The 14029-nt window shown below is 43.1% G+C and overlaps 1 protein-coding gene across 5 annotated transcripts in view; it reads right to left on the reverse strand.

The window, feature by feature from the left end:
• Positions 1-14029, reverse strand: part of dnaaf1 (dynein axonemal assembly factor 1) — a 190442-nt gene that overhangs the window by 131366 nt on the left and 45047 nt on the right. For all 5 annotated transcript variants that reach the window (XM_078543904.1, XM_078543903.1, XM_078543905.1 and 2 more), the window contains 2 exons: positions 13429-13502; positions 9004-9175 (listed from right to left, as the gene is read on the reverse strand). In XM_078543904.1, coding sequence (XP_078400030.1) covers positions 9004-9175; positions 13429-13502 — 246 coding nt within the window. The remainder of the gene's footprint in view (positions 1-9003; positions 9176-13428; positions 13503-14029) is intronic.

Genomic DNA, 14029 nt, shown 5'->3' on the forward strand with positions numbered 1-14029 from the left:
ACAACACTGGCATCTACCCAGCTATGTGGAAAATTGCCCAGTTACGTCCTGAACACAAAAAGCAGGACAAGTCAAACCCAGCCAATTACCGCCCCATCAGTCTGCTTATGATCATCAGCAAAGGGGTGGAAGCAGTCGTCAATAGTTCTATCAATCGGCACTTTCTCAGCAACAACCTGCTCATTGATGCTCAGTTTGGGTTCTGCCAGGGCCACTCAGTTCTTGACCTCATTACAGCCTTGGTTCAAACATGGACAAAAGAGCTGAACTCCAGAACGCCAGAGGTGCTGTGAGAGTGACTGCCCTTGACATCAAGGCAGCATTTGACCGCGAGGCATCGAGGAGCCCTAGCAAAACTGGAGTCAATGGGAATCAAGGGGAAAACTCTCCACTGATTGGAGTCACACCTAGCACAAAGGAAGATGGTTGTCGTTGTTGGAGGTCAGTCATCTCAGCTCCAGGACATCACTGCAGGAGTTCCTCAGGGTAGTGCCCTAGGCCCAACCATCTTCCATCATAAGATCAGAAGTGTGGGTGCTCGCTGATAATTGCACAGTGGTCAGCACGATTCAGGATTCCTTAGATACTGAAGCAGTCTGTGTCCATATGCAGCAAAACATGGACAACATTCAGGCTCGGGCTGATAAGTGGCAAGTAATATTCGCACGACACAGTGCCAGGCAATGACCATCTCCAAAAGAGAGAATCTAACCATCTCCCCTTGACATTCAATGGCATTACCATCACTGAATCCCTCATTATCAACATCCTGGGGATTGCCACTAACCAGGCACTAAACTAGGCCAGCCATAAACAATGGCTAAAAGAGCAGATCAGAGGCTAGCAATTCTGTGGTGAGTAACTCACCTCCTGACTCTCCAAAGCTTGATGACCATCTACAAGGCACAAGTAATGTAATACTGTCCACTTGCCTGGATGAATGCAGCTTCAACAATGCTCAAGAAGCTCGACAACATTCAGGACAAAGCAGCCCACTTGACTGGTACCCCATCCACCACCTTAAATGTCTACTCCCTCCACCACCGATGCCCAGTGTCAGCAGTGTGCACCATCTACAAGATGCATTGCAGCAACTCACCAAGGCTCCTTCATATAAACCTTCCTAATCCACAGCCTCTACCACTTAGAAGGACCAGGGCAGCAGATGCAAGGGAACACCACTACCTGCAAGCTCCCTTCCAAGCCATACACCATCCTGACTTCAAACTTGTCGCTGGGTCAAAAGCTTGGAAATTCCTTCCATACAGCACTGTGGCTGTACCTAAAACCCATGGAATGCTGTGGTTCAAGAAGGCGTCTCATCACCACCATTTCAAGGACAATTAGGGATGGACAATAAATGTTGCCTAGCCAGCGATGCCAACATCCCGTGAACAAATAAGTAAAATTTACTCTATGCCAAATTGCTCATGGCTCAGGCAATAACCCAGAGATTATTACCTTTGAGGCTCTGCTTTTTAATTTAGCACCTAGCTACTTTCGCTCCTTATGCGGAACCTCTTTCTTAATCCTCCAAATTGATTGTTAGTGTGGTTATTAGCGCACTCAGGATTGTTCAGTAGGTGCTGTCTGATCATGTGCCACATCTAACAGGTGTTGCAAATGCGGACTGGTTGAGTAAGATCTGTACTCTGCCTATTATGAACAACTGAAGGAACATGCTGTTTGGTTCAATCAGAACATCTTTTTGTTCTGTTCTACCTACTGCACAACTGAGCAATGTCATGTATAAATTTCAGCGCCAATGCGATGCCAGAGACGTAGACCGTGTGTTTCAACAGTTGGCTGATTGCATCAAACAGCACATTCCTTCAGTTGTTCGCAATTGGCAGGGTACAGATCGTGCTCACCCAGTCCATGCTTGATGAGCAATTCGGAGTGCACTAATAGCTACTCTAACAACAAATTTAAGGTAATCAGTCGAGTTTGTAATGTGGCTCATTTACTCTTGCTAGAAGTAACATACATTCATTTGCAGGGACCCATTCTCTGCAAACAAAAGGAATATGTTCAAGGCTTGGGCACTTTTCGAAATACCCAGGAGTTTGGGGAGCCTATATTTTCCTGTTGCTTTGTCCATGGCAACACCTTTGCCAATCAGAGTTGATTTCCAAATAAATCAGCACCCATGCAGCAGGCCAAGGACGGACATGTGGGCATGAGAGCAGGGTGGAGTGTTGAAATGGCAAGGGACAGGGAGGTCTGGGTCATGCTTGCGGACAGACCGAAGGTGTTCTGCAAACCCAGTCTGCGTTTGATCTCTCCATTGTAGGGGAAACCGCATTGGGAGCAGCGAATGCAGTAGACTAAATTGAGGGAAGTGCAAGTGAAGTGCTGCTTCACTTGAAAGCAGTGTTTGGGCCCTTGGAGGGTGAGGAGGGGGGAAGTAAAGGGGCAGGTGTTGCATCTTCTGTGGTTGCATGGGAAGATGCCGTGGAAGGAAGTTGAGGTGTAAGGGGTGATGGAGGAGTGGACCAGGGTGTCCCAGAGGGTGTCCACTTCTCCATCACCCCCTACACCTCAACCTTCTCCCACAGCACCTTCCCATGCAACCACAGAAGGTGCAACACCTGCCCCTTTACTTCCCCCCTCCTCATCATCCAAGGGCCCAAACACTCCTTTCAAGTGAAGCAGCACTTCACTTGCACTTCCCTCAATTTAGTCTACTGCATTCGCTGCTCCCAATGCGGTTTCCCCTACATTGGAGAGACCAAATGCAGACAGGATGACCACTTTGCGGAACACCTTTGGTCTGTCTGTAAGCATGACCCAGGCCTTCCTGTTGCTTGCCATTTCAACACTCCACCCTGCTCTCTTGCCCACATGTCTGTCCTTGGCCTGCTGCACTGTTCCAGTGAAGCTCAGCGCAAACTGGAGGAACAGCACCTCATCTTCTGATTAGGTACTTTACAGCCTTCTGGACTCAACATTGAGTTCAACAACTTCAGATCATGAACTCTCTCCTCCATCCTCACCCTCTTTTTGATCCCCCTTTTTTCTAATAATTATTATATATTTTTCTATGTACATATTTTCTTTTCCCACCTATTTCTATTACTATATTTTAAAATTTATTTCCATCCATTGTTTTATCTCCACCTTTTAGCCTATTTTGATCACTTCCCCCCACCCCACCCCCACTAGGGCTATCTGTACCTTGCTCATCCTGCTTTCTACCCTTAATGTCACCGTAAGCACATCCTTTTGCTAATATCACCACCGTCAACACCCCTTTGTCCTTTTGTCTATGACATCTTTGGCAATCTCTCCTTTGCCTCCACCTATCACTGGTCCTCTATCCAACTCCACCTGTCCCACCCTCCTTAAACAGCTTATATTTCACCATATTTCTATTCCTCTTTAGTTCTGATGAAGAGTCATACGGGCTTGAAACGTTAACTCTGTCTTCCTCCCCACAGATACTGTCAGGCCTGCTCAGTTTTTCTAGCAATTTTTGATTTTGTTTCAGATTTTCAGCATCCGCAGTATTTTGCTATTATCTTAGGCTTTAAGAAGTGTCTTAAAGGAGGAAAAGTAAGGTTTAAGGAGGACACAGAGATAAGGAGAGGCAAGGGATTTGAAAATAAGGATGAAAATTTTAAAATCAAGACATTGCTTAACTGGGAGCTTAATATATGCCAGTGAGCACAAGGGTGATAGGAGAACGGGAGTTATGATACATGAAGCAGAGTTTTATGGAGGGTAGGATGGGGGAGACCAGCCAGGAATCAGCAAGTAATTAAGGAGGCTAATGAAATGCTATCCTTTATTACAAGAAGAATTAAACATAAAAGTAAGGATGTTATGCTTCACTTATACAGGGCATTGGTGAGACCACATCTCGAATGTTGTGTGCAGTTTTGGTCTCCTTATTTAAGGAAAGGTGTAAGTGCTTTGGAGGTAGTTCAGAGGAGATTTACTAGATTGATAGCTGGAATGTGAGCGGGTTGTCTTATGAGGAAAGGTTGGACAGACTGGGCTTGTTTCCACTGGAACTTAGAAGGGTGAGGGATGACTTGATTGAAGTATATAAGATCCTGAATGGTATTGACAAAATGGACGTGGAAAGAACAGGCAGTCTTGTGGGTGAGTCCAGAACTAGGGAGCACTATTTTAAAATTAAGGGTTGCTCTTTTAGAACTGAGGTGAGGAGGATTTTTTTCTATCAGAGGGTTGTGCGACTTTGGAATTCTCTGCCTCAGAAGGCGATGGAGGTGGGGTCATTGAATATTTTTAAGGCAGAGGTAGATTCCTGTTAGGCAAGGGAATCAAAGATTATCAGGGTTAGATGGGAATGTGGAATTCAAAACACAAACACAGGAGAGTGTGAGAGGGGGACCCTAGGACAGGCAGTCAGCAGTACCTGGTACATAACATCTAAGGAGAAACATAAGTTCATTGGTGATGACACTCCCTAACAGCAGTTTCTTAAGTAGCTGAGAATTCGAAAAATACATTCTTTTTAAAAGAAGGGGTGACTTACATTTAAGTAAGGAACACAAGCAATAGGGAAATAAAGTTAAGTCGAGGTCAGGTAAAATAAAGTTGCATAAGTAAACCAACGTAAAATAAAGTTAACCCAAGGGAAGTAAATTGAAGCCATGGCAGGACAGCTCAGTCGTGTGGAGTGTGTGTTTTGTAATACATGGGAAGTTGTGAAGTTTACCAGTGTCCGAGACGACCACATGTGCAGAAAGTGTCACCAGCTGCAGAACCTTGAGCTCCGGGGTCAGAGAGGTGGTCACACCGTAGCTTAGGAGCCTGGAGGCAGGAAGGGAATGGGTGACTGCCAGGCATTCCAAGAAAATTAGGCAGGTAATGCAGAAATCCCCTGGGGGCCTGCTCACCAATTTTCCGTGTTTGGATACTTTGGAGGAGTGTAGTCAGAGCCAGGTTTGTGGCACCACAGGGAGCTCTGCTGTGCAGGAGGGGAGAAAGAAGAGAGGAAGAGCAGTAGTAATAGGGGATTCATTAGTTAGGAGAACAGACAGGCATTTCTGTGGCTACAGACCGTGACTCCAGGATGGTATGTTACCTCCCTGTTGCCTGGGTCAAGGATGTCACAGAGCGGCTGCAGAACATTCCTCTGGGGGAGGGTAATCAGCCAGAGGTTGTGGTCCACATTGGTGCGAATGACTTAAGTGGGAAAGGGGATGAGGTCCTGAAAACAGACTTTAGGGAGCTAGGAAGGAGATTGAAAAGCAGGACCTCTAAAGCGGCAATCTCAGGATTACTCCTAGTCCCACGCACAAGCGTGTATAGAAATAGGAGAATTGAATGAATAAACAAATGGCTGCAAAGCTGGTGCAGGAGGGAGCGCATGAGATTTCTGAGGCATTGGGACCAGTTCAGCTGCTTGGGAGCATACTATAGGCCCCCAAACAGTGGAAGGGAATTAAAAGTGCAAATATGTAGACAGATTTCTGAGTGCAGAAACATTAGGGCAGTAATCTTTGGGGACTTCAATTACCCTAATATCAGTTGGGATACAAACAGTGTGAAGGGCACATAGGGTGCAAAATTCTTGAACTGCATTAAAGAACTTTTTTAGCCAGCACATAACAAGCCCAATGAGAGGGAGCACAATTCTAGACTTAGTCTTAGGAAATGAAGCTGGCAAGTGAATGAAGTAGTAATGGGGGACCACTTTGGAGACAGTGACCATAATATAGTTAGATTTAGCATCATTATGCAAAAAGATAAAGATAGAACAGGAGTTAAAGTTCTAAATTCAAGCAAGACAATTTTACATAGCTGAGAGGTGAGCTGGCGGGAGTGGACTGGTTGCAGCTATTAGAAGGAAAAACTCATTAGGAGGCATTCAAAGGTGAGACTCTATGGGCACAGTGTAGACATGTCTCCACAAAGAAAAAGGGTGGTTTTGCCAAATCCAGAGCTCCCTAGTTATCCAGAAGCATACAGGGCAAGATAAAGCAGAAAAAGAAAGCTTATGACAGTCACAAAAGGCTTAATACTGTAGGAAGCCTAGGGGAGTATAGTAAATACAAGGGTGAAATAAAAATGAAAATTAGGAAAGCAAAGAGAGGATACGAAAAAAACATTGGCAGGTAAAATCAAATAAAGCCCTAAGATGTTTTACCAGTACATTAACAGCAAGAAAATAGCTAAGGAAAAGGTAGGGCCTATCAGAGATGTACACGGCAACTTGTGGGTTGATGCTGAAGATGTGGGCAGGGTTCTCAATGAGTACTTTCTCTCTGTCTTCACTAAGGAGTGGGATGATGCAGACATTCTAGTTACAGAAGTGGAGTGTGAAACATTAGATACATTAGATACAATAAGCATAGTAAGAGAGGAAGTACTGGAGGGACTGACATCCTTGAAGATGGATAAATCACCAGGGACCAGGTGGATTGTATCCCAGGCTGTTGAAGGAAGCCAGGGAGGAAGTAGCGGATGCTCTGAGGGTCATTTTCCAATCCTCACTAGGTACAGGCGAGGTCCCAGAGGACTGGAGGTCTGCGAACATTGTACCATTATATAAAAAGATGCGAGGGATAGGCCAGAAAATTATAGGCCAGACAGCCTGATTTCGGTGGTGGGCAAATTATTGGAAACAATTCTGAGAGACAGGATAAACTGTCACTTCGAAAGGGACAGATTGATCAGGAATAGTCAGCATGGTTTTGTTAGGGGAAGTCTTAAAGTCTTATTAACTTAATTGAATTTTTTCAGGAAATACTAAGGGGGATTGATGAGGGTACTGCAGTGGATGTTGTCTACATGTATTTCAGTAAGGCACTTGACAAGGTCCTACATGGCAGACTGATCAGGAAAGTGAGATCTCATGGGATACAGGGGAAAGTAGCAGGTTGGATCCAAAATTGGCTCAGCGACAGGAAACAAAGGGTAATTGTCAATGGGTGTTTTTACGAATGGAAAACGGTTTCCAGTGGTGTTCCACAGGGCTTAGTGTTGGGGTCCTTGCTGTTTGTTGTATATATTAATAATTTAGACTTAAATGTGGAAGGCATGATGGGAAAGTTGCACATGACACAAAAAATTGGCTGTGTAGTTGACAGTGAAGATACCTGTCGACTTCAGAATGATGTCAATGGTTTGGCTAAGTGGACGGAGAAGTGGCAAATGGAACTGAATCCGGAAAAGTGAGAGGTAATACATTTTGGGAGGGCAAACAAAGCAAAGGAATACTCAATAAACGGGAAGTTATTAAGAGGGGTTGAGGAAGTGAGAGACTTTGAAGTGCATGTCCACAGGTCCTTGAAGGTTGCAGGACAGGTGGACAAGGTGGACAAAAACGCATATGTAATGCTTTCCTTTATTGGGCGAGGTATTGAATACAAAAGCAGGGATGTAATGTTGGAACTGTATAAAATGCTGGTTAGGCCATAGCTGGAATTTTGTGTACAGTTCTGGTCACCACATTACAGGAAGGACATAATTGTTCTGGAGAGAGTGCAGAGGAGATTTACAAGAATGTTGCCAGGGCTTGAAAATTGCAGCTATGAGGAGGGGTTGCATAGGCTAGCATTGTTTTCCCTAGAACAGAGGCGGCTAAGGGATGACCTAATTGAGGTGTACAAAATTGAGGGGCCTACCTAGGGTTTACAGGAAAGACTTGTTTCCCCCCAGCTGAGAGGTCAATTACTAGAGGTCACAGATTTAAGGTGATTGGTAGAAGGATTAGAGGGGACATGAGGAAAAGCTTTTTCCACCCATAGGGTGGTGGGCTTCTGGAATTCACTGCTTAAGTTGGTGGTTGAGGCTGAAACACTCAACTCATTTAAAAAGGTAGCTGGATCCGCATCTGAAGTACTGTAGCCTACAAGGCTATGAAACAAGTGCTGGAAAGTGGCATTAAAATGAGCAGCTAGTTTCTTTTTTCTCTTTTTGGCCGACGCAGACATAATTGGCTGAACGGCCTCTTTCTGCACGCTAACTTTTCTACGGTTCTATAGATCAGCCATGATCTTATCGCATGGCGGAGCAGGCTCAAGGGGCCAAATGGCCCACTTCTGCTCCTATTTTGTATGTTCGAATATGTTGGAATAGTCGAGTCCAGGGGTAGCAAAGGCATGGGTGACGGTTTCAGAAGCAGATGAGCTGAAATAAAAGTGAAGTCAAAGTAATGTCACGGAGGTGGAAATAGGCAGTCTTAGTGATGGCATAATAATGAAGTTGGAAGTTCATCTCAGGGTCAAGTGTGACACTAAAGTTGCAAACAGACTGGGGTTAATCACAGATTTGCCTGGGAGAGGGATGGAATCGTTGACTAGGGATAGAGTTGAGTGGAGGCCGAACACAATGGCTTCAGTCTTCCCAATATTTAATTGGAGGGATGAAATCAGTATTGAGGCAGCTAAACAAGTTTTTATGATTCAAAACAGGTAAAAACAGCTGAATGAAACACTAGCCTCACTAATGACCATGCAGGTTCTCAACAATTGCCTCTTCACCATCTCCATCATTCCAGCAATAGGCCAGTGATGGCCATGCAGGAGGCCAAAGACAGTGAAAATGAGGATCTGGGAATGAACAGCAAGTGAGTGCCCTTCCTCCACAGAGAGCTGAGAAACAACTATCCATGGCTGAGGAGCCTGGGAACCCAGTTTTCAAATCATATTTTCACCTCACTCCACCCCACCCGACACTGCTGCATACGTCCATCACTCCCTTAAAACCACACCACCTTACATTGCAATAGTATATTTCAAAACAGAATGGGATAACTACTTGAAACGTAAAAACTGCAGGGCTCTCGGGAAAACATTAATTGATGAGCTATTTCACACAGCCAGCACAGATACACTGGGTTGAACAGCCCCCATCTGTAGGGAATGATTCTATAACATAGTGTAAGATACTGGCAATGATCTACTAAAATTATGTCAAAAAGAGCTGTCAACATGTCTTTGAAAGTTCATGAATAACCTGTCTCCTCCCTTAGTAAGGATCCATGGGAATAATAACAACTCGGGTTTAACAGGACAATCTCCTCACCTGGGTCCCGAATCCTTCTTGGCTTTTCCTTGAGTTTTTCTTGAATTGACTTCCTGTATCTCCATTATCTTAGTTCCTTCCTGTTCAGATAGCTGGTCACATTTTTGCAGTTTACTTTCTCCTTCACTTCTCACAGGTTCTGTTTCTTCACTACAGGACAGCTGCTCAGTTGCTGAAAGTACATTAGCACAAGGCTTACAGAGGCTGGGCTTTGTACAATTGTTCTCTCCCCACTCAAAACATGTGCAGGTGTCTGAATGAAATGGAATGGGCAGTGTGAGTAACCAATGCCAGGCTATTAGTGAGGGATAGAAGCAATATCAATATTACTGAGAGGTATGTGAGATGTTTCATAGTATTACTGAGAGGTAACAGATGTGCGGTAGATCTGCAAGCTTTATTGAGATGTGTGTTAGGCATATCAGCAAGTGTTATAGAGGGGGTTGTGGGTAAAGCAGTAAGTTTTACTGAAAGGGATGTGGGTACATCAACCAGCTTTACACAGAGATGGATGGGGTAGATAAGGAAGCGTTACAGAGAGAGCTGTGGGTTATATCAGGTGTTACTGAGCAGGTGTGAGGAATATCAACAAGTCAGGATCAGAAAAACATAGAAGAAGGCCATGAATTGAGTCCATGCCACAAAGCAATCCAGTCAATCCCATGCTCCTGTTCTATTCCCGTAGTCCTGTAAGTTTATTTCCCTCAACTGCCCATCCAAAATCCTCCTGAAATCCTTGATCGTTTCCACTTCAGCCACCCTCATAGACAGCGGATGCCAGGCCATTACCTTGTGCTGCATAAAACAAGTTCTTCCTCACATTACCCATGCATAATGTGGCCAAAAACTTAAATCTGTGTCTCCTAGTCCTTGTACCATCAACTAATGGGAACAGCGTTTGTCTTCCTAATTTAAACCTGTGATAATCTTGTCCTATCAAATCTCCCCTCAATCTCCTTTGCCCCAAGAAGAACAACCTCAGCTTCTCCAACCGAACCTTATGGCTAAAATCTCTAATCTCTGGAGCCATTGTGGTGAGTCTCTTCTGTATCCTCTCTAGGACATTCTTAAAGTGTGGTGACCAGAATATCTCTATTTATGAAACCCAAAATGCCATATGCTTTGTTAGCCACTCTCTCAATATCTCCTGGAACCTTTAAAGATCTACGCACATGAACTCCAGGTCCCTCTGTCTCTGTGCACTCTTTAGAACGGTGTCATGAAGTTTATATTGCCTCTCTCTATCCTTTCTGCCAAAATGCATCAACTCACATTTATCCATATTAAATTCCATCTTGCCACTTGTCTAGCCATTCAGCTAGCCTGTGTCCTGTAGCAGTTGATTGGTAACATCCTTGCTGATTGCCAGTTTGGTATCATTAGCCAAGTTTGAAATTTTACTCTGTATTCCATTATCCAAGCCATTTATATATAAGCCCAACACTGATCCTTGAAGAACACTATTGTCTCCCTTGCACCGGTCTGAAAAACAACTTACAATGACTCACTGTTTTTGTTTTTGCACTTGGGCCAATTTTTTGTTTTATCCAAGCTAACAGTGGCCCTCCTATTCCATGAACATCAATTTTGTTAACCAGCTTTATACATGCTACTTAGTCAAATGCTTCTTAAAACTCCATATAAACAACATTCACTGAAATCCCTTCATCAACCTTTTCTGTTGCATCATCAAAATTTTCAATTAGATTAGTTGAACATGATCCACCTTTTCCAAATCGATGCTGGCTCCCCTTTATTAGCTCCAACCTCTACCAAATGCCTGTTAATCTTATCCACTGATTTTTCACTGTTTATTCCGTTTACAATCTTACCTTGAGGGGGAGGAGTGAGTGGAGGGCTTAATGAGTTTAATAGAAAGGTGTGGAGTATATTGTGGTATTTTACTAAGAAAGGTGAAAGACTACGTTAGGGTCTGGTGCAAATAGAAGCACAGCATATACCAGTGCATTACAGCATTAAATATAAAATCATAAGAAATAGGAACAGGAATAGGCCATTCTGTTCATCGAGCCTGTTCGTTATTCAATAAGATCATGGCTGATCTGATTGTAGCCTTAACTCCACTTCCCTGTCTGCCCCCCCCATAACCCTAGACTCCCTTGCGGATCATCTGTCTAACTCAGCCTTGAATATATTCAATGATTTAGCCTCCACTGTTCTCTAGGGAAGAGAATTCCAAAGACTAATGAGCCTCTGAGAGAAGAAATTCCTCCACGTCTCGGTCTTAAACAGGTGACCCTTTATTTTAAAACTGTGTCCCTAGTTCTAGATTCCCCAAGGGGAAACTCTTCTTAGCATCTATCCTGTCAATCCCCTCAGAATCTTATATGTTTCAATAAGATCATCTCTCATTCTTTACACTCCAATATGTATAGGCTCAACCTTTCCTTATAAGGTCAGCCTAGTGAACCTTCTCTGAACTGCTTCCAATGCAATTATATACCTCCTTAGGTAAGGAGACCAAAACTGTACACAGTACTCTAGGTGTGGTCTCACCAATGCCCTGTACAGCTGTAGAAAGATTTCCCTACTTTTACATTCCAATCTCCTTGCAATAAAGGCCAACATTCCATTTGCCTTCCTAATTACTTCCTGGGCCCACTGCTAATTTTTTGTGATTCGTATGCAAGAACCCCCAGATCCCTCTGTACTGCAGCATTCTGCAGTCTCTCCCCATTTAAATTGTATTCTGCTTTTCTATTCTTCCTGCCAAAGTGGACAACTTCACATATTCCCACATTATACTCCATTTGCTCAATTTTGTCCACTCACTTAGCCCTTTGTAGACTCTTTCTGTCCTCCTCACATCTTGCTTTCCCACCTATCTTTGTATCATCAGCAAACTCGGTCAAACTCTATACTTCTTATTAGTTTTCTCTCATGTTGCAATTTTTTCCTCTTTTTTTTAGTCATCCTTTGCTGGTTTATAAGATTTTCCCAATCTTCTGGGCTACACTAATCTTTCTAGCATTGTATGTCTTTTCTTTCTGTTTGATACCATCCTTAACTTCCTTAATTAGCTGAGGATGGTGCATCCTTCTCAGACTCTTTCATTCTCAATGGGATATATCTTTGTTGAGAGTAATGAAAAAATTCCTTAATTGTCTGCCACTGCTTCTCTATCGTCTTAGCTTTTAACCTATTTTCCCAATCCACTTTCGCCAACTCTATTATCAATACCCTTTAATTGTCTTTATTGAAGTTTAAGACACTAGTTTCAGAGCCACATTTCTCACCCTCAAACTGATTGTGAAATTCTATCATGTTATGATCACTCTTACCTAGATGACCCTTTATTATGAAGTCATTAATCCTGTCTCATAGTACATTACCAGGTCTAAAATAGCCTGTTCCCTGGTTAGTTCTAGAACATATTGTTTTAAAAAAACTGTAGCAAATACAGTCTATGAATTCACCCTGAGGCGATCTTTGGCAATTTGATTCGTCTAATCTATATGAGGATTAAAATCACCCACGATTATTGAATTATCTTTCTTACAAGCCCCCATTATTTCTTGATTTATACTCTTTCCTACAGCATGTCTACTGTCAGTGGGCCTATAAACCACTCCCACCAGTGACTGCTTTCCATTGCTATTTCTTATCTCCACCCAAACTAATTCTACATTTTGATCCTCAGAACCAAGATCATTTCTCATTACTGTACTGATGTCATCCTTTATTAACTGGGATACTCTACCTCCTTGTCCTTTCTTCCTGTCCTACCAAAATGTCAAATACCCTTGAATATTCAGATCCCAGCCATGGTCACTTTGCAACCATGTCTCTGTAATGGCTATTAAATAATGCTCATTAAATAACTGCAGCTGCCTCAAGCAGCGCACTTGTTTATCACTGACAAAGACTGAATGAATTTGTTTAATACGCAGCCCATTGGAGAGCATACCAAATGATGGTGTGGAATATATAATAGAGTTTCTATGAAGGGGTATATTAAGTGATATTGTCAGAGGCATAGGGCATATAATAGATAAAGGTGGGGTTATTACAGTATTTGTTGTTCCCAAAACGCTGGAGTGTAATATTGCTGCCTGTTCAGTAAAATAAGGTTGGAGATTTTCTGCAGCTCCCGATAGCTCCACAACCATCAGTCAATTTCCAATTCATGTTCCCAGCTATATTTGTAGAAGATGTTTCCATTTTCTTCAGAAACCAAGAAGAGCCGAGGCCCACAATACCCACAGAGCCCAAGGTTAAAGAAAGACTGGGTAAATAATGGAATGTTTATTGGGAATGTTCTGTCCACATCAGGGTCGTCTCATTGAAATGAATGGGGTGAGAGATGCTGTCAACAGGATGCATCTGTATCATCGACACAAGCTGCCGTGTAGCAGCCACTTAAACTCAAAGGTGTGACCACCACTTCTAAAGGCTCTTACTTACCCTGGTGATCCTCAGTCTCTGTTTGTACTTTCCCATCTCCCATTGCTGACAAGGTGACTGCTGCAATAACTGAGCTGTGATTTAAACAGCAACAAAAGAAATATTAAAACATTTCATTATAAACTCTATGCTCCCTCTTCATCCCTGATAGTCTAATATCTCTGAGCTAAAGAAGGATCAGTGATGCTAATCTCAGGACACTTTTACACAACTTCCCAGACCTGTTTATGACACAAAACTAGCTGGGACTAAGTTGTGAAGAGGATGCAAGGAGGTTTCAAGCAGACTTAGACAGGCTAAGTGAATAGGCAAGAACATGGCAGATGAAATATAATGTGAATACGTGTGATGTTATCCATTTTGTAGAAAAACAGAAAGACAGAATATTTCTTAAATGATGAAAGGTTGGGAAAAGTTGATGTCCAAAGGGACCTGGGTGCCCTTGTTCATGAGTCACTGAAAGCTAACATGTAAGTAAAACAATCAATAAGGAAGGCACATGGTATGTTGGCCTTCATCACAAGGGGATTTGAGTACAGAAGTAAAGATGTCCTGGTGCAGTTGTATAGAGCTTTGGTGAGACTGCACCTGGAGTAATATG

This window comes from Cetorhinus maximus, chromosome 6 (genome assembly GCF_964194155.1).
Source record: "Cetorhinus maximus chromosome 6, sCetMax3.hap1.1, whole genome shotgun sequence".
In the NCBI taxonomy this organism is placed as follows: domain Eukaryota; kingdom Metazoa; phylum Chordata; class Chondrichthyes; order Lamniformes; family Cetorhinidae; genus Cetorhinus; species Cetorhinus maximus.